Source organism: Pan paniscus, chromosome 4 (genome assembly GCF_029289425.2).
Source record: "Pan paniscus chromosome 4, NHGRI_mPanPan1-v2.0_pri, whole genome shotgun sequence".
Taxonomy (NCBI): Eukaryota; Metazoa; Chordata; class Mammalia; order Primates; family Hominidae; genus Pan; species Pan paniscus.
Genome location: NC_073253.2, coordinates 35104738 through 35132028, shown reverse-complemented (window position 1 = coordinate 35132028; position 27291 = coordinate 35104738). Strand labels below are relative to the sequence as shown.

At 45.1% G+C, this 27291-nt stretch overlaps 1 protein-coding gene across 5 annotated transcripts in view; it reads right to left on the bottom strand.

The window, feature by feature from the left end:
* Positions 1-27291, bottom strand: part of SERINC5 (serine incorporator 5) — a 145758-nt gene that overhangs the window by 63821 nt on the left and 54646 nt on the right. For 4 of the 5 annotated variants that reach the window (XM_003822274.5, XM_055112257.2, XM_034959892.3 and 1 more), the window contains 2 exons: positions 1872-2050; positions 1301-1383 (listed from right to left, as the gene is read on the bottom strand). In XM_003822274.5, coding sequence (XP_003822322.1) covers positions 1301-1383; positions 1872-2050 — 262 coding nt within the window. Of the gene's footprint in view, positions 1-1300; positions 1384-1871; positions 2051-23763; positions 23883-27291 lie in introns of those variants that run through there. The other variant, XM_055112258.2, reaches the window with a different exon arrangement.

Below are 27291 nucleotides of genomic sequence, written 5' to 3'. Positions count from 1 at the left end.
AAAAATACAAAAATTAGCCAGGCGTGGTGGTGCATGCCTGTAGTCCCAGCTACTCGGGAGGCTGAGGCAGAAGAATTGCTTGAACCCGTGAGGTGGAGGCTGCAGTGAGGCGAGATCGTGCCACTGCACTCTAACCTGGGCAACAGAGAGAGACTCCGACTCTGTCTCGAAAAAAAAAAAAAAAAAAAAGACTGAGCTGGACCAGAGGGTTTCTAGGTCTCTTCTCCCTCCAAATATACATTCTAATACATAAAAGGATCTCTGTAGAGAATTTTAAAACTTTTAACAGTATTTTAGGTAACAGCAAGACTTGGGGAGTACATGAAAAACAAGTATGACCTTAAACAACTAGCTAGGCCCTGATACATAACTATATGAAGGATTATGGCTGTTCCTTATAAACTGACACAATCTAAATGTTTAGTTCAGTTTTGTTTTTGAGACAAAGTCTCACTCTGTCGCCCAGGGTGGAGTACAGTGGTGCAATCTCAGCTCACTGCAACCTCTGCCTCCCAGGTTCAAGCAATTCTCATGTCTCAGCCTCCTGAGTAGCTGGGATTACAGGCACACACCACCATGCCTGGCTAATTTTTATATTTTTTAGTAGAGATGAGGTTTCGCCATGTTGGCCAGGCTGGTCTCAAACTCCCGACCTCAGGTGATCCACCCACCTCAGCCTCCCAAAGTGCTAGGATTACAGGTGTGAGCTACCACGCCTGGCCTAAATGTTTTTAATACCTTACTTAGGAAAGTGAATCCATTTGGGTTGAACAAAATGCTCTGAACCACTGAAATTCAGGTTTTTCCCTCAGCTCATATGAAAAAGGGCCCCCTGTTTCAGCTATGATTAAAGGCTTCATATTAATGAATTAAAGCAGGTTCTAACAATAAAGAATATAATTCAATGCTACAGAGCTTCACATACGGTAAGTTTAATAACAGACTGAAAGATGCTTTTCCTGTCCCACTATCGCTGCAGCAGACATTTAACTGCTGATAGCCCTGTGCTCCCTGTTGCTGGGTTTTCTGTGCAGTGCTTGGAAAGAACAAGGTCTCCCAGGCCAGCAGAGTATCAAAGTCCTCTTACACCCTACCTGGAAGTGGGATGCGGTGGTGAGAAGAGGGCATGTAGATTGGCAGTGATGGAAAAAGTATGGGCAGGTAAGTCAGGAATTTCTTTTGAAGCCAAAAGAAAATCAGTAATTCTAACTATCAGAGGTACTTTGGACTGTGCTTCCGAGCAATTTGACAAAATGGGTAAAAACAAAATAAACAGGTACCCAAAATACCCCATTAGTACCGTTCAGAAAGGTGTCCTGATCTGGAATGAAGAAAGCTCCTGAGCACATGGCCCCCAACAGCAGAAGTTTAAAGAACCAAAAGCTAGAAGTGGGGGGGAAAAAAAGAGGAAATGTATTTAAATGACATTCAAGAAGGACAAAGGACCTCTTAGAAGGTACAGCATGTCAATCCATGATTCTGCCATTGGCCAATGTTCTCTCCTAATCAAGGGGAAGTAATTAGGTGACTTGAAGAATGCTTTTTCCCATAATTAGGCAGACTCAGTGCAGCCTCCAGTTGTGCAAAACACCATTTCATTGCAGGGGTGGAAATGACCTGGGGGAAGGTCTTGGAACAAGAAATAAACTCTTTGTCTTGAGTAAATTTCGCATCATGGTACCAGGTGTTACAAATAAGATTCTACCTTTGAGGCAACCATGTGGGTAAGTATCAATTCCACCTTCCCTTAAATCAACAATTTCAACTAGAAGAAGAGCAGTCGCAGTGTCTGGTGGGCAGATGGGATCCTGGACTACTGTCCTGAACATAAGAAAGGAGAAAGCAATCCCCAAGAAGACTAAGATACTTACCCATTGTGAATATGAGCTCTACAACTTTTGCTGTTGTTGATTTTCAAGGTCAGTAGACAGAAGATAAAGAAGAAACAAGCCATTCCAAAACAGACTCTATACACGGCAGAATATCCCACCAGCTTCTCACAGGTGTCACCAGCTTTAATGCCTTTACACATATCTTCAAAAAAAGGAATCTGAGGAGAAAGTTTAGAAAAGTCATCTGTTACAACTGAGTGAGAGGTGGACTGTCATGGAATGTTCATGCAGCCAACCACAACATCCACTGTGGAAATGGATCGTGTGCATAAAGAAACAGACTGAGGATCTATCTCCTAAAGAGATATTTTTCTAATTTTCTCTGAATCTTTTTTAAAGATACAGTGATCATAAAATAACACTCAGCCTTTACTTGCCCCAAATGACTTCTGAAATCCAACATCAGATTTTACAAAAATTACCTTTTTTTTAACCACCCCCACCCCCGACCCCAAGACAAGGTCTCTCTGGCTCTGTTGCCCGGCCTAGAGTTTAGTGGCACAATCACAACTCACTGCAGCCTCGATCTTCCAGGCTCAGGTAATCCTCCTGCCTCAGCCTCCCCATTAGCTGGGACTACAGGCACGCACCACCATGCCCAGCTAATTTTTGTTTTTTGTTTTTTTTTGTAGAGATGGGGTTTTGTCATGTTGCCCAGACTGGTCTTGAACTCCTGAGCTCAAGCAATCCACCTGTCTTGGCATCCCAAAGTGCTGGGATTATAATAGGTATGAACCACTGCACCTGGCCTAAAATCCCATTTCAATACATGGATATATTTTTGTTGATATGTATACATATATACAAATAAAAAATCAGAGACTTCTTTTACTACCCAACCAAAATGTCACCCCTCTCCCTCAGAAGAGTAAACAATTTGGTGGGTAGAGTATTTGTATTAATTCACATAGATAAATGTGTGTGTATACATATACAACACACCCACATATACATATACATACACAACACACATACTACACTTATATCGTACTATGCATATAATAAATATATTAAAACAACTTTTTAAAATAAAAGATTGTATGTAATGTTCTGCAATATTTTTTCCCAATTAACAATAAGCTGGGCCAGACACGGTGGCTCATGCCTGTAATCCCAGCACTTTGGGAGGCCGAGGTGGGTGGATCACCTGAGGTCGGGAGTTTGAGACCAGCCTGGCCAACATGTGAAACCCTGTCTCTACTAAAAATACAATAATTAGCCCGGCGTGGTGGCTCGTGCCTGTAATCCCAGCTACTAGGGAGGCTGAAGCAGGAGAACTGCTTGAACCTGGGAGGCAGAGGTTGCAGCGAGCCAAGATCGCGACACTGCACTCTAGCCTGGGCAACAGAGTGAGACTCTGTCCCAAAAAAAGAAAACAAAAATAAACAATAAGCCATGAAGAGTCTTTCCCTATTAATACGCAAAATCCCATCACATTCTTTTTCATCACTATCTTATACTGTAAAAAGGCTTGATCAAAATCAATAACCATTCTCACACTGATCTTAATTTTTTGTTGGGGAGGGTTTTTTAATTTTATTTTTTGTACTTGTTTTTTATTATCACAAACACTGATTCAGTAAATACTGCTGTTCATGCCTCACTGCACCTGTGCCATTATTTATGTAGGACAGACACCTGAGCTAGAAATGGAATTAGTAGGTCAAGTAGTCAGGTTGAATGTCCCTTAACCAAAATGCTTGGGACCAGAAGTCTTTCAGAATTTGGAATATTTACACTATATTACTGGCTAAGGTTCCCTAATCCAAAAAAATCCAGAATGCTTCAGTGAGCATTGCCTTTGAGTATCACGTTGGCACTTTAAAAGTTTCAAATTTTAGAGTATTTCACATTTCAGATGTTTGGATTAGGAATATTCAACCAGTATCTACATTTTTAAACTTCAAGATGAGTTAAATCGTACTTTCAAAGGCTGTACCAATTTACATCCTACCAGTAATATCTGAGATTGCACATTTCCCAACTTGGACATCTAATTTAAAGGCAAAAACCCAATATCCTGTTTTAAGGTACATCTTCCTTATTACTAGTGAGATTCAGCATCTTTTCTCAAGTTTACGGCCATCTGTTTCTCTGAATTGGCTGTTAATTGGGTATTTTCTTGATCCACTGGAGCTCTTTATTAGTGGGTCTTAATCTTCTGATAAATGTTGACAATAGCTTATTCTAGCCAAATTAGAAGGCTTCCATGTGAAATAATCACTTTCATTATCAGAATAATTAAAATCTTACACAATGAGAACAAGCAGCACATTCCTAGTAATGTCATAAAATAAGGATTTGGTCAGTCATAAAAACTTGCTTCTTATCAACATCAAAGTTGAACACTCTTCTGAACAGAAAATAAATCACATTATAACTATTATTCATAAGAAAAATAAAGTATCCCAGAGAAAAAATACACAAAACTGAAGGTAAAAGTAAAGTGTGATAAAGAAGATAATTTACAGTTTCTTCTCCAGAAAAATATACTGAAGAAACAATAATATCTGTGGCTATCAGGATTTCCATAAACAAATGTCAACCCAAATGAGAGACTGAGGCAAGAGTCTCAATGGGGAATAATTAAGCCAGAGCTTGAGGGGCTGCTGAGAAACACACAAATCACAGAACCCTCTGTGGCTGGTGCTCCCAAAGAGGTTGCTCAGTATTTACCCATTTCTTTAAAGGGGAGAAGGCATGCAGGAAAAGGGGACAGGTGGTGAGGCAAACGCAACATTCTCCTGAGATTTTAACTACTGCCCAGTAAACTCCGCTATAAAAGAGATATGATAAACATTCAAAAAGGGAGTAAAGGAAGAGTTAATTATGTAGTCTCAGGGTAGGCAGAGAAATGACTGCTGTCCTGTCTTTGTTCTGCACCTGGGAAGATAAGCTTGTAATGGGCATTGTCAGTGTGAAATGTAACAGACTGCAATTCCATGGACAGGGAGCTAGACTTAGATTGCAGACCTAAAGTTACAGCTGACATGTCCTTTTTTATGGGAAGATACACATCTTGAAAGGTTTAGGGACCAGCAGAGAATTTACTTATGAGCAATTTGAGGGCAGTCATCCGGGATGCACGAGGCCTTCTGCCTTCTCCAGGGGTGTGGCTAATGCATAGCGCTTTGACACAAGGTTGGGAAGTCGCAGCTATCTACTGGGCAGGGGGGGCAAGGTGCGAGGGGACAGCAGCAGTGTCACGTGACTGTCTCTCCAGTCTTAAGTTTCCATTTGGCATAAAGAGTTTGGGCAGTCCTGAGAGGGTTTATTTTCCTTTACACAAACAAACAAAGAGTTCCATTTCCTCCCCCTCCCCCTCCCCACGGTCTCCCTCTCCCTCTCTTTCCACGGTCTCCCTCTGATGCCCAGCCGAAGCTGGACTGTACTGCTGCCATCTCGGCTCACTGCAACCTCCCTGTCTGATTCTCCTGCCTCAGCCTGCCGAGTGCCTGCGATTGCAGGCGCGCGCCGCCACGCCTGACTGGTTTTCGTATTTTTTTGGTGGAGATGGGGTTTCGCTGTGTTGGCCGGCCTGGTCTCCAGCTCCTAACCGCGAGTGATCCGCCAGCCTCGGCCATCCGAGGTGCCAGGATTGCAGACGGAGTCTCGTTCACTCAGTGCTCAATGGTGCCCAGGCTGGAGTGCAGTGGCGTGATCTCTGCTCGCTACAACCTCCACCTCCCAGCTGCCTGCCTTGGCCTCCCAAAGTGCCAGGAGTGCAGCCTCTGCCCGGCCGCCACCCCGTCTGGGAAGTGAGGAGCGTCTCTGCCTGGCCACCCATCGTCTGGGACGTGAGGAGCCCCTCTGCCTGGCTGCCCAGTCTGGAAAGTGAGGAGCGCCTCTTCCCGGCTGCCATCCCATCTAGGAAGTGAGGAGCGCCTCTTCCCGGCCGCCATCCCATCTAGGAAGTGAGGAGCGTCTCTGCCCGGCCGCCCATCGTCTGAGATGTGGGGAGCGCCTCTGCCCCGCCGCCCCGTCTGGGAGGTGAGGGGCGCCTCTGCCCGGCCGCGACCCCGTCTGGGAGGTGAGGAGCGTCTCTGCCCGGCTGCCCACTCTGAGAAGTGAGGAGCCCCTCCGCCCCGTCCGGGAGGGAGGTGGGGGGGTCAGCCCCCCGCCCGGCCAGCCGCCCCGTCCGGGACGTGAGGGGTGCCTCTGCCCGGCCGCCCCTACTGGTAAGTGAGGAGCCCCTCTGCCCGGCCACCACCCCGTCTGGGAGGTGTGCCCAACAGCTCATTGAGAACGGGCCATGATGACGGTGGCGGTTTTGTGGAGTAGAAAGGGGGGAAAGGTGGGGAAGGGATTGAGAAATCGGATGGTTGCCGTGTCTGTGTAGAAAGAAGTAGACATGGGAGACTTTTCATTTTGTTGTGTACTAAGAAAAATTCTTCTGCCTTGGGATCCTGTTGATCTGTGACCTTACCCCCAACCCTGTGCTCTCTGAAACATGTGCTGTGTCCACTCAGGGTTAAGTGGATTAAGGGCGGTGCAAGATGTGCTTTGTTAAACAGATGCTTGAAGGCAGCATGCTCCTTAAGAGTCATCGCCACTCCCTAATCTCAAGTACCCAGGGACACAAACACTGCGGAAGGCCTCAGGGTCCTCTGCCTAGGAAAACCAGAGACCTTTGTTCACTTGTTTATCTGCTGACCTTCCCTCCACTATTGTCCTATGACCCTGCCAAATCCCCCTCTGCGAGAAACACCCAAGAATGATCAATAAAAAAAATAAAAATAAAAGAGTTCCATTTTCTCCCCACTCCTTTTTGAGACAGGGTCTCACTCTGTACCCAGGCTGGAGTGCAGTGGCGCAATCTTGGCTCACTGCAACCTTCGCCTCCAGGGCTCAAGCCATCCTCCTACCTCAGCTTCCTGAGTAGCTAGGACTACAGGCATGCGCCACCAAGCTCAGCTAATTGTGTGTGTGTGTGTGTGTGTGTGTGTATGTATGTGTGTGTGTACAGTTGGTGTTTTCACCATGTTGACCAGACTGGTCTTGAACTCCTAGACTCAAGCAATCCACCTGCCTCAGCCTCCCAAAGTGCTGGGATTACAGGTGTCAGCCACTGTACCTGGCCAGCTCCATTTTCATGAAGACATGTGAAAGACTTCATGAGGAAACAGCCAACATTTCGTTTTCAGCAAATTCCTAAAACTGTACATTTTTTATGACTTTTTTTTTACACCATTTTGTCACAACAGAGACAAGATGTTTTGCTTGATAAAGACAGCATCCAACCAGATAAGTAGATAAACATGCATAGTCTTCAACTATCAGTCCTCACTGGAGGACTCTGTGGCCATAAAAAGGGTAGGTACAGTTCTAACTCGTGACAAGCACCTGGCATCTGCCCCTGAAGGCTCTGCCCACATCAAAGACTGTTTCTTGCACAACCAACCAGATTAACCAGCCCAGACCAGGAAATTCTTTTTTTCTTTGTTGCTCTCCCTGGACTACTTCATTAACCCTTTTCCTATTCCCTTTCTCTTAATGTTAAATGTTATTTTGTTTGTTGTGCAATGTTTAATCAGTAACATTTATATATTGACAGAGTATACGATTGTGTATGGTTTGCAATACTGACTGGCTGGTGCAGAGGCTGGAACCTGTGTGCCTGCAGATCTAATGAGTGGATGAGAAGTACTAAGAAGAATTGCCTCCCTGGGAACTCCACGTAGCTGGTGGCTTTTGTAACTGAAATAGCATCAATAAGTCCAACATTATGGAAAGACACAAATGTTCGTGGACCTGGTTACCTCTGACCTTGGCGTCACTCACAAAAACCAAGATATGCCACCCTAAAATATTCTTCTTTGCATATTTCAAACTCGTTATTCTGAGAAGCTGAAGACACAGGAGTAGCTCTGCAAAGCTGCTGTTTTATACAAAAAATTTACATCTGTAGAGGAAATCTACATTAGTAAAGTGTATCAGACATTTATTCACCATACATTTCTTCCCCTCACTCTCCCATTACGTGTTGCCAGCAACTCCCAGAGGCCCCGAGCCCCTATTCCTCTCTGTAGCTCAAGATGCCATAAGCTTCTATCATCTGACCCCCCCACCCCGCTTTTTTTTAATTGAGACCTCTGTTGCCCAGGCTGGAGTGCAGTGGCGCAATCTCGCCTCACTGCAACCTCTGCCTCCCAGATTCAAGTTATTCTCCTGCCTCAGCCTCCCGAGTAGCTGGGATTACAGGCGCCTGCCACCACGCCTGGCTAATTTTTGTATTTTTAGTAGAGATGGGGTTTCACCATGTTGGCCAGGCTGGTCTTGAACTCCTGGCCTCAAATGATCCGCCCACCTCGGCCTCCCAAAGTCCTGGGATTACAGGCGTGAACCACCATGCCCAGCCTATCTGACCCTTTTTAAAATTGCTTTTTCTCCTGTAATTGGTCTTATGTCAATTTAATTTGCTTCCAGAGAAAGAACCTAGAAGAGTGGAAGGAAGCCATTTTTCCCTTCTCTGCAAAGGCAAGGTCTTGCTGGGAAGGGCCAGGTGCATGCCAGACTTAGCAGTCAGGCCCCCATCCTGTAAGCAAGGGGAAAAGCACTACTGAAGCTAGAACACCTTTGGCTACAAAGTGGAAGACGTGGTGAAAGGGTACAGACTTGAGGCAAGGGGACAAGTTTGAAGGCCACTGGGAACAGGTGAAGAAGGTAACCCCAGGCAGAGAAACCAGAGATTCTGCAGGTAGAGCTCACAATTGGCAGGAGAGCACAGATGACAAGAATGAAGCAGAAGAATGAGACAAAGCTGTTTTGTTTTCTTCTTTTTTTATGGCATTGCTGTTTGGGGTGGAGGGAGGGTGGAGGGCAGGGGACAGACAGCAGAAGTGAGGAACAAAGCAGGAGTTTGCTCTTTAACACCTTAGGGCATCACCAAGGGGCATCCCAGCAAGAACAGTCTGGTCTGCAAATTGCTTTAGAACAGCAATTGGGGCTGGATACAGGAAGTGTCAGGCCTCTGAGCCCAAGCCAAGCCATGGCATCCCCTGTGACTTGCACGCATCCCCTGTGACTTGCACGTATACGCCCAGATGGCCTGAAGTAACTGAAGAATCACAAAAGAAGTGAAAAGGCCCTGCTCTGCCTTAACTGATGACATTCCACCATTGTGATTTGTTCCTGCCCCACCTTAACTGAGTGATTAACCCTGTGAATTTCCTTCTCCTGGCTCAGAAGCTCCCCCACTGAGCACCTTGTGACCCCCGCCCCTGCCCACCAGAGAACAACCCCCTTTGACTATAATTTTCCATTACCTTCCCAAATCCTATAAAATGGCCCCACCCCTATCTCCCTTCGCTGACTCTCTTTTCGGACTCAGCCCGCCTGCACCCAGGTGAAATAAACAGCCATGTTGCTCACACAAAGCCTGTTTGGTGGTCTCTTCACACGGACGCGCATGAAAGGAAGCACCCGCAGGAGGGTAACGAGAAGTCAGTCACACAGGTGCTTTCTGGAGGAACCTCAATTTTTAGCTGTGTTTAAACGTGAGTGATGAAACAGCATGGTTAAAATTTTCAGGTGCTGAAATATGGTAGGGGACACACACAAAAATGAATGTTTCAGAGAGTCTAACCCAAAACAAAAGTTACACCTGTATGAGTAGTGCCAATAACCAGGAGGTAATATTGCTTTGAATCTCTAAAAGCTACATTCATGGAGAAGCCATACCACTTCATTCATTAGGCTGTTTCATTCACACCGGATTTATTGCTCTAAAACATTCCTTAAATTATTTTCTTCCCCACCTTCTCTCTTCTACCCCATCAGCAACTCTAACTCCTGAACCACATCTTCCCCATAACACATGCACATTAGCACCTCTTTCATCTATACCAGCCCATCTTTCACCTTTAGACCTTCTCTACCTCCCTACCTCTCTCTTTTTTCTTCCTCCAAAATCCATTTCAAGGAGAATGCTAACAGCAGCAGGCTGAGCCACCATCCCCAACAAATCCCCTCCCTTGTTTGCTTACTCCAGAATCTGGAATGTGGCCAGGGCCCTTTAAGGCTCATCACAGGGTGAGTACATTGACACTGTATATTCATCAAAAACAGGTAAACAACCCCCCTCCAAGGTGAACAAGCTAGCAGGATTCTGGCAAGGGGAATTTGCTCCGATTAAATATTTGCTGTTCCAAAGTCCACCCCACTTTTGGAAAAAGAAAAAATACATCACATACAAATTCCACACCACAGGGTGAAAGGAACGTGCCTGCTAAGGGTGTTACCTCTTAAGTCTGGCTCTGGGCACCCAAGGACAGGGCACTTAAGCCAGGCTCACACACTGTATGTTGTTTCTTTTTTTTGATGCAGTCTTGCTCTGTTGCCCAGGCTGGAGTGCAGTGGCGCAATCTCGGTTCACTGCAACCTCTGCCTCCCAGGTTCAAGCGATTCTCCTGTCTCAGCCTCCCAAGTAGCTGGGATTACAGGCATACACCACTATGCCCAGCTAATTTTTGTATTTTTAGTAGATGGGGTTTTGTCATGTTGGCCAGGCTGGTTTCAAACTCCTAACCTCAGGTGATCTGCCTGCCTCAGCCTCCCAAAGTGCAGGGATTACATGCGTGAGCCACCGCATGCAGGCTGTATGTTTTTTCTATACAGACCCCTGAGAACAAGGCGTTTCCCTCCAACCCTCAAAGCAACCAAACTCAAAGCCACAAACTATCAAGTAAGAATAAACAGCTCATAAGACTTCCAATCCTAACTCCACTGCTAACTTGAGCTAGCTACACACATACACACCCTGAGCCTCAGTTGTGCCATCTGTAAAATGAAACAATACCGACACCCATTTCATGGAGTTGCCTGAGAATTACATCAGATAACACCTGTGAAGTGCTTACCACGGTTCCTAACCCATAGTAGTCATTAAGTTAACTTCTTTAATTCTAAAGCACTATTATGTTGTATTTCATGCGCATCCGTGTGAAGGGACCACCAAACAGGCTTTGTGTGAGCAATAAAAGCTTTTAATCACCTGGGTGCAGGCGGGCTGAGTCCGAAAAAAGAGTCAGCGAAGGGAGATAAGGGTGGGGCCGTTTTATAAGATTTGGGCAGGTAAAGGAAAATTACAGTCAAAGGGGGTTCGTTCTCTGGCGGGCAGGAGTGGGGGTCGCAAGGTGCTCAGTGGGGGAGCTTTTTGACCCAGGATGAGTCAGGAAAAGGACTTTCACAAGGTAATGTCATCACTTAAGGCATGGACCCGCCATTTTCACTTCTTTTGTGGTGGAATATCATCAGTTAAGGCGGGACAGGGCACATTCACTTCTTTTGTGATTCTTCAGTTACTTCAGGCCATCTGGGCATATACGTGCAAGTCACAGGGGATGCGATGGCTTGGCTTGGGCTCAGAGGCCTGACATTATATAAAAATAATTTCGGGGAGGAGACTCAGGTACATTACATGATCCACAAACTAATGCATTCCGATTTAAACATGGTGGGAAACTGAACATCTTAGAACTAGTAGATGCTCTATTCACTTTACCAAAGGATCTACTACCTTTGGATTGAAAGATTAACTTTCTTGTTTTGAAAAAAAAAAAAAAAGACAGAATTTCACTCTTGTCGCCCAGGCTGGAGTACAGTGGTGCAAGCTCAGCTCACTGCAACCTCTGCCTCCCAGGTTCAAGTGATTCTCCTGCCTCAGCCTCCCGAGTAGCTGGGATTACAGGCGCCTGCCACCATGCCTGGCTAACTTTTTGTATTTTTAGTAGATATGGGGTTTCACTATGTTGGCCAGGCTGGTCTCGAACTCCTGACCTCAGGTGATCCACCCGCCTCGGCCCCCTAAAGTGTTGGGATTACAGGCGTGAGCCACCGCGCCCGACCTGTCAGTAAGGTGAATCTTTCCTTGGTACATTTATATTAGAACTGAGGTCCAAAAAATAGCACTCACTACTTGTCCTTCAGAGACCTAGCCACCATCCAGAAGAAAGCATTCTGAACTCACAAATTAGGAAAAACATTTCCAAAACATGAAAACAAGTAATAAACTCAACAAGATGCAAGCGAGAAGAAAATTCACGTAATTTTGTTTACACAGGAGAGATGCTAGCTATGTCCCTAAAACAACTTCAATCCCAGGCAAATAAACAACAAAAAAGCTACAGGAAGACCTACAGGTCTAATTGGCCAGGGGCCCAGATGCTACAAACATAGAAAACATGTATAAGTTTTGGGAGTGGCTTCTTAAGAAATGGAGAGGAAGTAGGTGAAAGTTGTAGTTGCGTAATCGTGTTACTTGAGATTAGAAAATGCAATATTAGGCCAGGCGCGGTGGCTCACGTATGTAATCCCAGCATTTGGGGAGGCCAAGGCGGGCGGACTGCCTGAGGTCAGGAGTTCGAGACCAGCCTGGCTAACATGCTGAAACTCCATCTCTACCAAAAATACCTAAAAATATAAAAATTAGCTGGGCGTGGTGGCACACGTCTGTAGTCCCAAGTACTCGGGAGGCTGAGGCAGGAGAATAGCTTGAACCCAGGAAGAAGAGGTTGCAGTGAGCTGAGATCACGCCACTGCACTCCAGCCTGGGTGACAAAGCAAAACTCCATCTCAAAAAAAAGAAAAAAGAAAATGCAATATTAGCAAAGCTAATTATTCTTACATTTCATTATATTAATATCAAATTTCAAAGAAAGCTTTGGGCAGCTCCACATGAGGGATAAATTAGGTTCACAAAAACTAGAAGAACTAGATTTGCAAGTTCTGTTTAATATCCCTCACTTGAAAATGCATTTCAGAACCTAGAACGTCTCCCAGTCTGCCTCTCCCTTTTCTGATATTCCACTCATCTTCAAACTTTCCAGGATAGTTTGTTTTTCTCCATGAAGTACTTCCAGGGTCCACCACACTGATGACTTCCTGTTATTGGTCAGTGGACAACAGCCATGAAATGGGAAACACTAAAATCAGCTTCCCTCTTTCCTTACACAGCTTCTTGGCAACCAAAGCTCATTTCTCAGTAAGTGATTGCCTTTGAGGCCCTTTGGGGGATCTGGGGCTATTTAATAAACAATAACAACACAACCAGTACTGGCTTCTCTTTTCTTTGGGTTATCTGAGCATTTTTAATAGAAAAATCTACATTGTATCATTATTAAAAGCCAAAAGACGAATGAAAATTAATCTCAAAAAGCATGCAAAGACTGAGAATGCGAGTTCACAGCTCCTCCTCCACCATGAATATTTTGTCAGAATCAAACAGTCACAGATAGGATTAAGCAGCCAGAAAGCAACTCTAAGCAAACCGTTACACAATAAGCTCCAAAGGAGACAACTCCCAGAAGACTGACTAATTAATTACTATGGGAAGAAGAGCTCCTCCACAGATGCAGAACAGGATTCAACTCATTTCAATCTCCATTGAGAGAATTAGGTAAAACTGAAGGCCCATAATCCTAGCACTTTGGGAGGCCGAGGCAGGTGGATCATGAGGTCAAGAGTTCGAGACCAGCCTGGCCAAGATGGTGAAACCCCGTCTCTGCTAAAAAATACAAAAATTAGCCAGGTGCATGGCGGGCACCTGTAATCCCAGCTAGTCGGGAGGCTGAGACAGGAGAATCGCTTGAACCTGGGAGGCGGGGTTTGCAGTGCGCTGAGATCCCACCACCGCACTCTAGCCTGGGTGACAGAGCAAGACTCCGTCTCAAAAAAAAAAAAAAAAAAATCTAACTGCAAAGGATTATTCTCAATTTTATTTGCACTTATATAAGCAAAACAATTATATTTTACTGCCAAAATGTGTAAATTACAATAAAAATAGAAATAACCCAGTGTCCTTGCCCATCAATGCCTAGATTCTAACTTGATTGCTTCCCTAGAGGTGCCACTGTCCTCAGGTGTGAGTGGATCTTTCTAGACCCTTTGCTGTGCCATTATTCTACATTCATTATGACTTGGAGGTTGCTGTATGTTTAACAGATAAATCTATTTGCATCTTCCTACATACTACATAGAATTCTAGGCTGGGCCCAGTGGCCCACACCTGTAATCTGAGCACTTTGAGAGGCCAAGGCAGGAGGATCACTTGAGCCCCGGAGTTCAAGACCAGCCTGGGCAGCACAGTGAGAGACCCCGTCTCTACAAAAAGTAAAAAAATTGGCCAGGCATAGTGGTGCACGCCTGTAGTCCCAGTTACTCAGGAGGCTGGGGTAGGAGCATCTCTTGAGCCCAAGAGTTTAGGAGACTGAGGTGGGAGGATCACTTCAGCCCAGAAGGTTGAGGCTGCAGTGAGCCATGATCACGCCACTGCACTGTAGCCTAGCCAACACAGCAAAACCCTGTCTCAGAAAAATAGATAAAAATTTAGAATTCTACAATCTGATTGACTCTAATTTAGTTTGTTATCCTGCTGGTAGGCATTTAGTTTTTTTCTGATTTTTTCTCACTATTATAAATAATGTACAATGGATATCATCCTTATTATGTGTATCTCTCTGTTCACATGTAAAGTGTTGAGAAGGACAGAAGCTAAAGTCAGCTTTATGACAGAAGTCATAAAGTTAGTACATTTAAAATTTGAACGGATACTGCCAAACTCTCCATAAGAAGGGTTTTGGAAACTCTGGAATTAGGGGTAATAGAGCAGAAGAGAGGAGGAGTGGAGGTGCCGGGAAGAGAGGCAGAGCCAGGGACACACCATCTCTCAGCCAGGTACTCCTGTGCTGCCCCGGCAGGGTCAACATGTCAATCTTCCAGATTCCTGAGGGTCTTTGTAAGCACTGCCCCTACAACCAAAGCCGGGAAGAGAGTGAATAGGACCCTCTGAGCCAAAGACACAAATCTATTTCTAACTCAAGACAACTTAAAACCACAGCTACGGAGGTCTGAACTTTCGTTTCGGCTAGAAAATACGGCTATGGCCCCACACAGAATACAGGGTCTAACAGAAGACACTGTGCTGCCCTGAGGTGAACACGGCTGATGGAAAGATATCTCTTGAACATAGAAATGTGAAATTTCTATAAAGAGAGGACTAAATGCTGAAACATGCAGGTCCTTCTATTCTAACCATTTAGAGAAAACACATGCTTATAGTCTAAGTGAGCCTCAAATCTGCTAGTTTTTTTTTTTTCTTTTCTTTTAATAGAGAAGGGGTCTTGCTCTGTCCCTCAGGCTGGAGTGCAGTGGCACAATCATAGCTCACTGCAGCCTCAAACTCCTGGACTCAAGCCATCCTCCCACTTCAGCCTTCCCAGAAGCTGGGACTAGAGGTGCATGCCAACACATCCACTACTTTTTTACTTTTTGTAGAGACAGGGTCTTAATTATGTTGCACAGGCTGGTCTCAAATTCCTGGCCTCACAAGATCCTCCCACTGCAGCATCCCCACACTGCTGGGATTATAGGTGGGAGCCACCTCACTCAGCCAAAATTAGCTTGCTTTCTTCTTAAATGTGTGGACCTGGAACGCAGTGGTAATACACTATTTGCAAGTTGAACTATTTACATAACTGTCTTCCGTACTTTTTTTTTTTTTTTTTTTTTTTTTTGAGACAGGGTCTCGCTCAGTCACCCAGGCTAGAGTGCAATGGCACAATCTCGGCTCACTGCAACCTCCCTGGCTCAAGCAATCCTCCCATTTCAGCCTCCTGGAGCAGCTGGGACTACAGGTGCACACCATGACACCTGACTAATTTTTGTATTTTTTGTAGAGACGGGGTTTCATCACGTTGCCCAGGCTGGTCTCGAACTCTTGGCTCAAGTGATCCTCCCATCTTGGTCTGCCAAAGTGCTGGGATTACAGACATGAGCATATAATTTGTAAAAATCCAGTGAATTTAGAGTTTGCATGTATAGTCTTCATTCCGTACTATGTTACATGACATACACATGTATTACAGCCTAGAGTTTGATCATCCATGCACTCATTCCCAACTACTATGTGCAGGTATCGCTCTAAACTAGGGGGATACGAGCTGTGAATAAAACAGGTTAAAAGTTCATGCTAAAAAGAGCTAACGTTCTACTAGTGAAATGCTGTATGCACAAAACTATGCTCTACTTGATGGATATTTGAAGTATTTTCATGGTTAATTCAGACTAGTCATGATGTTTGCCTTAGGCAGGACATTAGGACCTAATATTCCCCAAAAGATAGGACTCTACACCAAACCTATAACCTCAAGATTTGAGAGCCCCATTACCTGTTACCCAGTTCTAGTGATGGGAACCAGTACATGGCAGACATTTAAGTTTCCGGCCCCAGCATCTTTCTTATATCAGACCTGGAATTGAATGATGGTGCCCAGCAGCTGGGGAACTAGGGTGCCCAGACCCTCATTTTCTCCAACCCCACTTCTTCCTGGATCACCAAAATGCTTGGTTTGGATTGTTAAAGTTTAGGAGAGGCCATTGTTTTTGACTACTGCACTAGGCCCCAGCAGACCAGACCAAACCTAAATGAAGCCACTTGTACTAAGTGCCACTGAATTTGGGGGCCAGTTTTCTTTAAAAACAAAAACCAAAAAAAAAAACCACTGAAAGATTCCAGTCAATGTGAGTCTGCCTAATAAGGAAATCCTCTCTGTTTTAACCTTTTGTTCTGTTTCTGCTTTTTTTCAAGCCTTTTCTGCCTATAAAGACACCCTCCTCTGCTCAGCTAACTGGAACAGTCGTTCTACTTCACATTCTAGAATCACAAATAAAATCCAATTCAACTTTCCAACTAAATTTGTAATTTCGTCTTTTGACAGAATATATAAAAAGATGACTGGCTGGGCACAGTGGCTTACACCTATAATCCCAGCACTTTGGAAGGCTGAGGCAGGAGGATCGTTGCTTTGAGCCTAGGAGTTTGAGACCAGCCTGGGCAACATAGGGAGACTCCATCTCTACAAAAAAAAAAAAAAATCAAAAAATTAGCCAGGCATCGTGGTGCACATCTATGGTCCTGGTTACTCAGCAGGCTGAAGCAGGGAATCACTTGAGCCCCGGAGGTTAAGCCTGCAGTGAGCCATGATCGTGCCACCACATTCCAGCCTGGGCAACAGGGCAAGGCCCTGTCTGTAAAAAAAAAAAAAGAAAGAAAAAAAAAGACTTTTTTTTTTTTAACCTGTAAACAATTTGCCATTTATTCCAAAATGCCATATAGACATAATTACTATTAAACATGTCATACTAATTCATTGCCACATTATTCTTACCTAGTCTACCCAGTATGTGGTTCATACAGCCTAGTCAGTTACCTGCAACTTAAGCAAGAACTCTGGTACTCTGAGCACAATGTTTAGGCCACTGACGTTTCCCTTTTGAGAGAGATGGGAGAATAACTGCACATAACGCATATAAGACCATGGAGGGTCTAACACAGGAGTCAGCCAACGACAGCCAGTGGGTCAAATCCAGCTAGCCTCCTAGTTTTATTGGAACATAGACACACTGGTTGGCTGGCCATGCCATTGGCTGGCATATTGTTTTGGCTGCTTTTACACTACAAAGGCGAGAGCTGCTACAGAGACCACAGGGCCTCCAGTGTGTACTAGCTGGCTCTTTGTAGGAAAAGTCTGCCCCACCCCTGCGCTACTAGGAAGAATAGATGAGGAGTTGTGCCTAACTGTTAACTGCCTAAGTACAAATTCACATTTCAAACGCAAGTGACAATTGGTGATAACTTACTCTACAAATCAAGAGCCAAAAGAGCAGCTCCTTTGGGCTGCGGTCCAGCTGTCCCAGCCCTCTGCTCCTGCCTTCTCCCATGAGACTCTTCCCTTCTTCAGGGCTGTCCTCAAATGGAACTTGGGCCTTAAGTGAATCAAACTGTGTATCTCCCATATGTCATTTTTTTTTTTTTTTTAGCAGAAAATAAAGTACCTTAATTTATCCACCCACAGAAAGTTTTTCAGATGGGGTGGGAAGGAATGGAGAGAGAATGTGTCTATGAGCTTCCAGCGCTCATCTCTGCGGCTCAGAAGCCGTCAATAGCTCGAACAGAAAACGTCCTCACATCTGTCACACAAACACACCCCATGGAACCAAAAATAAACCCCACACTGATGAAAGCCAGCATGTCGAAAGATAATTTTAGATCTATTTGAAGACTGCAGAGACTGTCTCGCTGAAATTTTAAAACCACACCACCAGAATACCCAACCCCTTATGATTATGCTCAGCCCTGCTGAGGAGGCAAAAACACTTCATTCCATTTTATAAACCTCCCAGGCACCCCAGCTCTGTCTCTAGAATGGGGAGAGAGCATTCCTGAGTTACCACGTGACTCCGAAGGTCAGCCGAGTCACCTCTGAGCCAACACCACTGTCCAATATTCACTAATGGAGTTCACATATTTTTAGCTTTCAGACACACACAGTCTAGTATCACAGGCTCCTTCCAGACACACTTGCCAAACTGCTCTCTTTTCCCCTACCTGAGGGCCAGCTCTATGGGGACAATAACTGTGTGTTACTCAGCATCTCTGAAATCCCCAGCACCTTTCAGGGTGCTTGCCACTTGCATCTGAAAGAATGACAGCTAGGCAATTTTTTCAACTTTTGAAGAATGAGCTCGGATTACAGTTTAATCAAGTCACAGAATCATCCTATTAAATTTCTATGCAGAGTATCAAGATTCAGCCATTCACAATATCTATGCATTGTTTCCTGTTCCCACCGCTCTGAGGCTACTTTTTCTTCCATTCTTCGTTGTGCCATTTCTCTGTTCTCTCCAGCCCCATGTTTATGATGGCTGACAATGCTCATTTCCAAAGCTTTTGTCTGTTCTATTTATCTGCAGGCTACTCCGAGGCCCTGTCTGTGGACAGTTGCTTAACAGACGCTTTAGATGACTACAGAAAAAAACGTGTTAGGAAAACTTTCATTCTCACATCTTATCATTCTCTCTCGTCCATAGCCAGACCAATCCTAAAAGAGATCCAGCTGACACCTGGTGCTCCCGCAAACGTGCAGGTAATGGATCCTCACAGACCAAGGACAGTATGTATTGTTTCCAATTTGCTGCCTCCTGGCAAGCTCATTATTACTGGACCAGGATCAAACCTCTTTGTCCTTGGTTCAGGCTCAAAAAAAGACTCTCAGCAGGATATCCATTAGTTCAAATTGCTGCCTCCAGTACAAAACGATTTCCCACCACTACTTCCCGACGTCCACTTGTATGGGGAAGAAGGATAAGGCCCAGCAATGACGGCTGAGGCATAGGAGGGTACAGGGACTCCTTGCTTTCTCTCACATGTTATCTCTGGATGAAATTTAGACCAAAAGATAAAACCGTTTGGAAACATATGTCTCCAGAGTCATCCTAACTTGGAGGGGAGGGAAATCAGAGGATTTAAAAGGCAAAACCTCAAAGCCAGCTCCCCAGAGGAAAATTCTAAAAGGTCATGGTGAGAATTTTCCCTCAGTTCTACAATGGGCTTGAGGTTCGATGGTCCCAACCCACTTTTAATCTCAAAAACTTCCTCCTTGATAACTTGACACATAAGGTACAACAGTACCATGAACTCAGTTGCTACGCAGAAAGAGAACTTTTGAAAAGCACTCCATCTCAGCTGGATTTTAAAAAAGCATTCCAGAATCAAAGAACTGGGTCAGCAATATTTTCTTGTTATTGTTAATTTGACACTTGTTCTGACACAAAAGCATATAAGCTGAGAATGGAGAGTTCTACTTGAGGCTTCAATGTGCCTATGCCAGCCCCTGATGCAGGTCTCAGGTACAGTGTGCTCTGAACATTCAACCAGTAAATATCAAAGGAAAATCAAGAGCCAGACTCTCCAGCTTCAGCATGAAGACCTGTCATTTTACATTGGGACAAACTGCACATTATTTTGGATCAAAGTGGAATATTTTTCACTGATGACGTTTGTTTTAAAAAGATGGTTATACCAAACACAACCTGAAAACAAGTTCTATTTTACATGCAAAGCCACTGAATAAATAAATACTAGTTTTGTGGCTACCTCTGTTTTCTACTTCAGAATAACAGTCATCCCTTGAGCTCAGCTTTTGGTCATCACAACAGGAAGGAGGCAGATGGGAAATGTAACTAAGCTAAGATCGCTGCTGAGGGCCCCAGGCAGCGCTATTTCCTAAAGTAATACTTCTTACCACTGGGCCCAGAAGAAAGTCTAGAAAGCGGAGGAAGGATATGCTTGATAAAAGGCATTTAACTGTGACTTCTGTGAATACCTGACCAAGAAGCAAACCTAGTTGCACAAACAGGAGATGCACTGGCCAGGCGACCAGCAGCCCTGGGTTCTAATCCCAGATATACCTGGTGTCTCAGTTCTGACAAGCCACTTCACTTCCTGGGCCACAGCTCCTCACCTGTCAAACGACAGGTTTGTTAAGATGACCACTTAGGACTTTTCTGCTTTTAAAAATTCTTAACAATGGGCCAGGTGTGGTGGCTCACACCTGTAATCCCAGCGCTTTGGGAGGCGGAGGCAGGTGGATCACTTGAGGTCAGGAGTTCGAGACCAGCCTGACCAACATTGAGAAACCCTTTCTCTACTAAAAATACAAAATTAGCCGAGTGTGATGGTGCATGCCTGTAATCCCAGCTACTCGGGAGGCTGAGGCAGGAGAATCCCTTGAACCTGGGAGGCAGAGGTTGTGGTGAGCCAAGATCATGCCATTGCACTCCAGCCTGGGCAACAAGAGTGAAACTCTGTCTCAAAAAAAAAAAAAAAAATTCTAACAATGTATTCAAATTATATCCTAAGCAATATATCAATGTAACAAAATTACACTTGTACCCCCATAAATTTATACAAATTTAAAAAACAAATTATATCCTGAAAAGATCATTGTTTTCTCTGTAGAACACTTAACACCACACGTATTTGCTGTCTCTTCTCAAGGCAGAACACTTGCTATACATATGAGCTGCAGCCTTTTTCCACTCATCTCTTTAACTCGCTCCTTTAAGGGGCCTTGTTTCAGGCATTTTTGGATCCCTGGAACCAGTACAAGAAGGGCTTCCCACAAGGAATATTTAATATTATGGCTTCATATTTATTTTAATTCTTCAGGTTAAAAATAGGAAATAAAGTAGCTCATCTCCCCAGTTTCAGAGTTTCAAACATAACGGATCAAAGAACTCTGTCAACTCCAAGAACCACTGAAGTATTTTAACATGTCACTGTAAACAGACTAAAAGATGTGCTTATGAATAGCCTTTGGAAATCCAAGTTGTTTTTAAGGAAAGTAGCCACTGTATTCACCTACAGTCACTACACTGTGGTGACCCCAGAATTTAGAAATAGGGTATCATCTGGGAGAAATGTAGCAAACAGCACCTTCAGCTCAGCCTAACTAACGGGCTAAGTTATCTGGAGAAAGAAGTCTGAGGACAGCTGGGGACATCTGGGAACTACTCAAGTTCAAACAAGGTAAATGTAATATGCAACACCAGGGAGGGTGGCGTGGCCGAATCACCGTGACTGACTGGAATGCAGAGTGGAAGCCTGAGACTTTTATGACCTGTCTGGGGAAAAGTATGCACAAGATCTAGAAAAACGGGGATGCAGGAAGAAAGAATCTACCAGTGTCCTCAGCACTGTCCTGAGTGAAGGGTGTTTTTACAAGCAGATGCACATATGGGGATGATCAAAGCCAGAAATGAACAAGCTGCCCCAGGGGAAAGCAAGCGAACGGGAAGGGCAGAGGGCAGTGTTGGAGGCACAGGCAAAGAGGAGATGACCACCTCACACACACTATAGCGACTGAAATAAAAAAAAGATGTACCATTAAGTGTTGGTGAGGGTGTGGAGAAATGTGAACCTTAATACATGACTTCATCCTGAATATCGCACATTACTGGTGGGAATGGAAAATGATGTAGCAACTTTGGAAAATAATATGGCGGTTCCTCAAGAGCTTAAAATTACTACACAATCCAGCAATTCTGCTTCTAGATATAAACCCAAGAGAAATGAAAACACATGTCCATACAAAAATCAGTACACGAATGTTCACAGGAGCATAATTCATAATAGCCAAAAGGTACAAACAATCCAAATGTCCATCAACTGACAAATGGATACATAAAATATGTTACAGGTATATTTACAGTCGCAACACTTTTGGAGGCCAAGGCGGGCAGATCACTTGAGGTCAGGAATTCGAGGCCAGTCTAGCCAACATGGTGAAACCCTGTCTCTACCAAAAATATAAAAAATTAACCGGGCCTGGTAGTGCACGCCTGTAATCCCAGCTACTCAGGAGGCCGAGGAAGGAGAATCGCTTGAACCCGGGAGGCGGGGGTTGCCGTGAGCCGAGATCACACCACTGCACTCTAGCCTGGGTAACAGAGTGAAACTCCATCTCAAAAGAAATAAATAAATAAAAGTAAAATAAAATGTTATATTCATACAACAGAATATTATCTAGCCACTTAAAGGAATGAAGTACATATGCTACAACCTGAGTGTGAACCTTAAAAACATGCTAAGTGGGCCAGGTGCAGTGGCTCACGCCTGTAATCCCAGCACTTTGGGAGGCCTAGGCAGGCGAATCACCTGAGGTCAGGAGTTCGAGACCAGCCTGGCCAACATGGTGAAACCCTGTCTCTACTAAAATTATAAAAATTAGCCGGGCATGGTGGCAGGCACCTGTAATCCCAGCTACTCGGGAGGCTGAAGCAGAAGATCGTGCCACTGCGTTTCGGCCGGGGAGACAGAGCAAGATTCCATCTGTGAGAGAGAGAGAGAGAGAACGGACCAGACACAGAGGGCTATATATTGTATGATTCCATTTATACGAAATGTCTAGAATAGGCAAATCCACAGAGACAAAATAGATTAGTGGCTGCCTAGGGCTGGGGAGCTTGAGGGGAAGATGGGGAGGGAGTGGAGAGTGTAATGTGGAATGAAGGAAACAGATCTAACATGTTTCAGGCTGGGAATATCTATGGCTCTTCCTACATTGGCCTGGCACATTGAGCTCTCAGGGGAGAAAGTGGGGGCTGCACAGGTCACCCACCCTTCCTTCTCCAGTACAGGTTTTAGTGGCCCCTACTCCCTAGGAAATAAAGACTTTCCTTTCTCCTCCCTCCCCAAACACCCATGTGGCTTCCCAGGGTGCCTAAATCTGAATCTTCCTCAAACACAGACGTTACACCTTGACTTAGCGTTTGGGTTGGGAGGCTTTACTTTCTCGCCCACTTTTTTTCCCTTTGCATTCTACATTCTAAAATGGACTTTTTTTTTGAGACAGAGTGTCACTCTGTCGCCAGGCTGGAGTGCAGTGCCGGGATCTCGGCTCACTGCAGCCTCCACCTCCTGGATTCAAGCGATTCTCCTGCCTCAACCTCCTGAGTAGCTGGGACTACAAGTGCACGCCACCACACCCAGCTAATTTTTGTATTTTTAGTAGAGATGGGGTTTCACCATGTTGGTTAGGATGGTCTGGATCTCTTGACCTTGTGATCCGCCCGCCTCAGCCTCCCAAAGTGCTGAGATTACAGGCATGAGCCACCACACCCGGCCTCTAAAATGGATTTTTAATCCCCCAGGTATCAAATCTCATGAGTGTGTACCTGCTTAAATTACACAGTTAATAACAAGAATGACCTGCAAAATAAATAGCCCTTATGTTTTGAGATGGGGAAATGCTCCAAGAGAAGACAGAATCATGCCTTATTCAACCAGCACAGTCAAGCTTTCTCTGAGCCAAAGTTCTCCTGGGAAAGAGGAGTTTCCCTAAAGAAAAGAAGCAGGACAAAGTCTGGCCCAGCATCCCTTGCAGTCCCCTCTTACTCAAACTTAAACACAGGCCACATTCTGCAACCAAGGCAAAAACTGGAAATAACTGACAAGGGAGCTGCCCTTGCGCTCCTAACCCACATACCAAAGACCCACGCGACTCTGGCAGAACGCTGGGTAGGAGGCACTTACACACTCCCATCCGGGCCGTTACAAGCATGCAGTTCTTTCTCCTCTTCCAGTCACAGTCTCAGGCACTTCCACGGCCAACAAAGAGGGGGTAAGGACTCCAGCAGGAGCCCAGTGTGCGTCCCTACAAGGGGACCTTTCAACACCCGCCCGCAAGCACCGCCTGAGGATGAGGTCAGCCTCTCTTCTGTAGGCCACGAAACAAGCTGACTTTGTGGCCAGATGGCCAGCTCCCTTGTGAGGCCCTAAAGCTGGAAAAGGATTGGTTTCACCCACAGGGATCTCATTCCCTACGCAGGACGCCCAGCCAAACCATTTGTAAATAGGTACATTCAGGGGACAGGCATAGAAACATTTACAAGAGCCTCTGTGAGGGACGTCAGGGTTGCCCTTCCCTCTCTTCCTCCCTCTCTCTGTTCTCTGACTGTAAGTCACCCTGTGCCCACTGCCACCACCACCTCTAGGCTCACCTCCCAAAATATCTCCCTCTGTTTCCATGATATAGCCTCCTGCTCTAGAATCTGTAATGGCTTCCCACTTGCCACAGACCACATTCAAACACTTCACCTTGGCACTACAATTCCTGCAAGATGTGGTCATTTCACCTCGCCTCACCTCTTGGTCCTTCTCCACCTGCCTCTCCCTCCTCTCTAGTCACACAGCCTCGTAGCTAAGAACATATTCAGACCAGATTCAAATCCCAACCCCACCATTTAATAGCTGGAGACCTTGGGTGAGGTACTTAAATGGCTCGATGTTTCAGTTTCCCCATCTGTAGGGCAGGGGTAATGCTAGTACCTACTGTTCAGGTGAGTACAGTGCTGATGAAGTAAGAAAACACAGGGAAAGTGCTCAGAATAAAACCTGACACATGGTATCACTCAATAATTAGCTATTGAAATAGTTATTATTACTCATACAAGTCACTTATTTCACGAAGCCTTTCCTAGCAACACCAGTGGAACATCTTCTGTTTCTCAAATGATCCGTTAACAGTCAGAAAGCATAAATACTGACTGGAATTGCTAGAACTGCTTCATGGGGCAGGTTACTTGGATGGTAATCAGGTGTGAATATTATCATTATGAAATTCATGTCCTAAAATACATACCAATGGCTCCCAAATTATCTCTCCCTCTAACGTCTCAATAAATTCACCACTGTGGGATACTATCTATTTGTTTAGTAATAGATTTTGTTTTTTGGATGCAGGGCTTAATTCTATTAAAGAATAGCAACTTATTAAGAGCAGGGATCACACTACATCCAGTGCACACCAGAGTTCCCACCATAGTACCACAGTGGATCATCAAGCCACCTTAATGGATTTAGAAATTCAAGCTTGTTGAATTTACAAAGAGTAAATTTAAGTAATTTACTGTATTACTTAAAAAAACACAAGTAGTACATGGGAGATTAAGTGGACGCTCAGAATAAGAGTTAAAATCTACGCTTTCAGATAGAAAAACTAGCCAGCATGGTGGCTCACGCCTGTAGTCCCAACTACTCAGAAGGCTGAGGCAGGAGGATCGATTGAGCCTGGGAGGTCAAGGCTGCAGAGAGCCATGATTGTGCCACTGCACTCTAGCTTGGGCAACAGAGTGAGACTCTTAGTAATTTCTGCCTTGTTTTAGGCCTTAGAAGACTTTATAACTTTGGCTGGGCACAGTGGCTCACGCCTGTAATCCCAGCACTTTGGGAGGCTGAGGCAGGCGGATCACGAGGTCAGGAGATCGAGACCATCCTGGCTAACATGGTGAAACCCCGTCTCTACTAAAAAATACAAAAAAAAAAAAAAAAAAAAAATTAGCCAGGCGTGGTGGCGGGCGCCTGTAGTCCCAGCTACTCGGGAGGCTGAGGCAGGAGAATGACGTGAACCCAGGAGGCAGAGCTTGCAGTGAGCCTAGATCGCACCACTGTGCTCCAGCCTGGGCGACAGGGCAAGACTCCATCTCAAAAAAAAAAAAAGAAAAGAAAAGAAAAAAAAGACTTCATCACTTCTCTTCTGAATTATAAGCTCCATTTCTCGCAAGTGTGAACACCCCACGGCTAGCACTACAGTGTCTTACTGAGGAAAGAGCCAATGTTTCAAGCAGTCAGAGGGGAACCCAAATTTCACTGCAGTATCCACCATATCCAAGACCATACAATCAGAATTATAAAAGCACTATGCAACAGAAAGCTTCAGAAGGCCTATTTTAATGAATAAGAATATACAAAGTGCTGTTAAGAAAATAGTTGTTTTGAAATACTTGAGTGTATTTAAAATAGCCCTAGTTTCAGGCCAGGCATGGTGGCTCACGCATGTAATCCCAGCACTTTGGGAGGCTGAGGCGGGCAGATCACTTGAGGTCAGGAGTTCCAGACCAGCCCAGCCAACATGGTGAAACCCTATCTCTACTAAAGAAAGATACGAAAATTTAGCCAGGCGTGGTGGCACACGCCTGTAATCCCAACTACTCGGGAGGCTGAGGTGGGAGAATTGCTTGAACCTGGGAGGCGGAGGCTGCAGTGGGCTGAGATCGCGCCATTGCACTCCAGCCTGGGCAACAGAGCAAGACTCCATCCACCACCCCCCCACAAAAAAATCATCAATCAATAAAAAAAATAAAATAGCCCTAGTTTCAGCACAGGTTGGGGCAAACGTTTGCTCAGGTGTTGCCCCGGGCAATGTCATCCCTACTGTGGGCAGCTCCATCAGATCCTGCTCCGGACTTCCCTCCACCTCCTCACTTGTTCAGCTGGGAAGATGCAGTACGGAGTGGTCAGTTTGTAAGGGGAAATGGCATTTGGATAGCAAGGCTTTCCTCTCCCTCTATCTCTAGGATAAGAGCTGCCCCAAGGGAACACGCCTGCTGCTCTCTCTTCCTGGCAAACTGCGCCCTTGCAAAGAAGTCTGCCCTTCCCAGGCACTGATGGTGCCCTGCTGGGTGAGTCTGAGTCATTTGAGGGTTCAGTAAAAGCCTGCTTCCCTGAAGATACGAGCCACAGAGCCTCACATCAGTTTTATGAGGAATAAAGGTGATGTTTGGCAACCTGCTGACATCTTAGTCTTTTTTGTCAATTTGCTTAGAACCTAGGAGACAAAGTGTTATTTCTTGGGCTCTCTCAAAATCCCCACCACAGTCCCCTGTGATCCAGGAGGACTACTATGGGGGAAAAAAGGAAATTCAAGAAAAAGAGGTCCCACATGTATCTCCATCAGCATCACACACCAGGCCTACTTCTGTATACACTGACCAAAGAATGGCCAAAAATCCACCCCTCACCCATGAAGATACCACTCACCCTACAAGTAACCTGTCCAGAAAGGTGGGAAATGCCCCATAGCCCATTCTCCATTATTTGTGAGAATATCTAAGCTTTATTATACTTCCTATGTAGGCCAAATTAAGTGTTTCAGCTGCTATTTGAAATCCTGGCAGGCGGCCAGGCACAGTGGCTCACGCCTGTAATCCCAGCACTTTTGGGAGGCCAAGGCGGGTAGATCACTTGAGGTCAGGAGTTCAAGACCAGCCTGGCCAACATGGT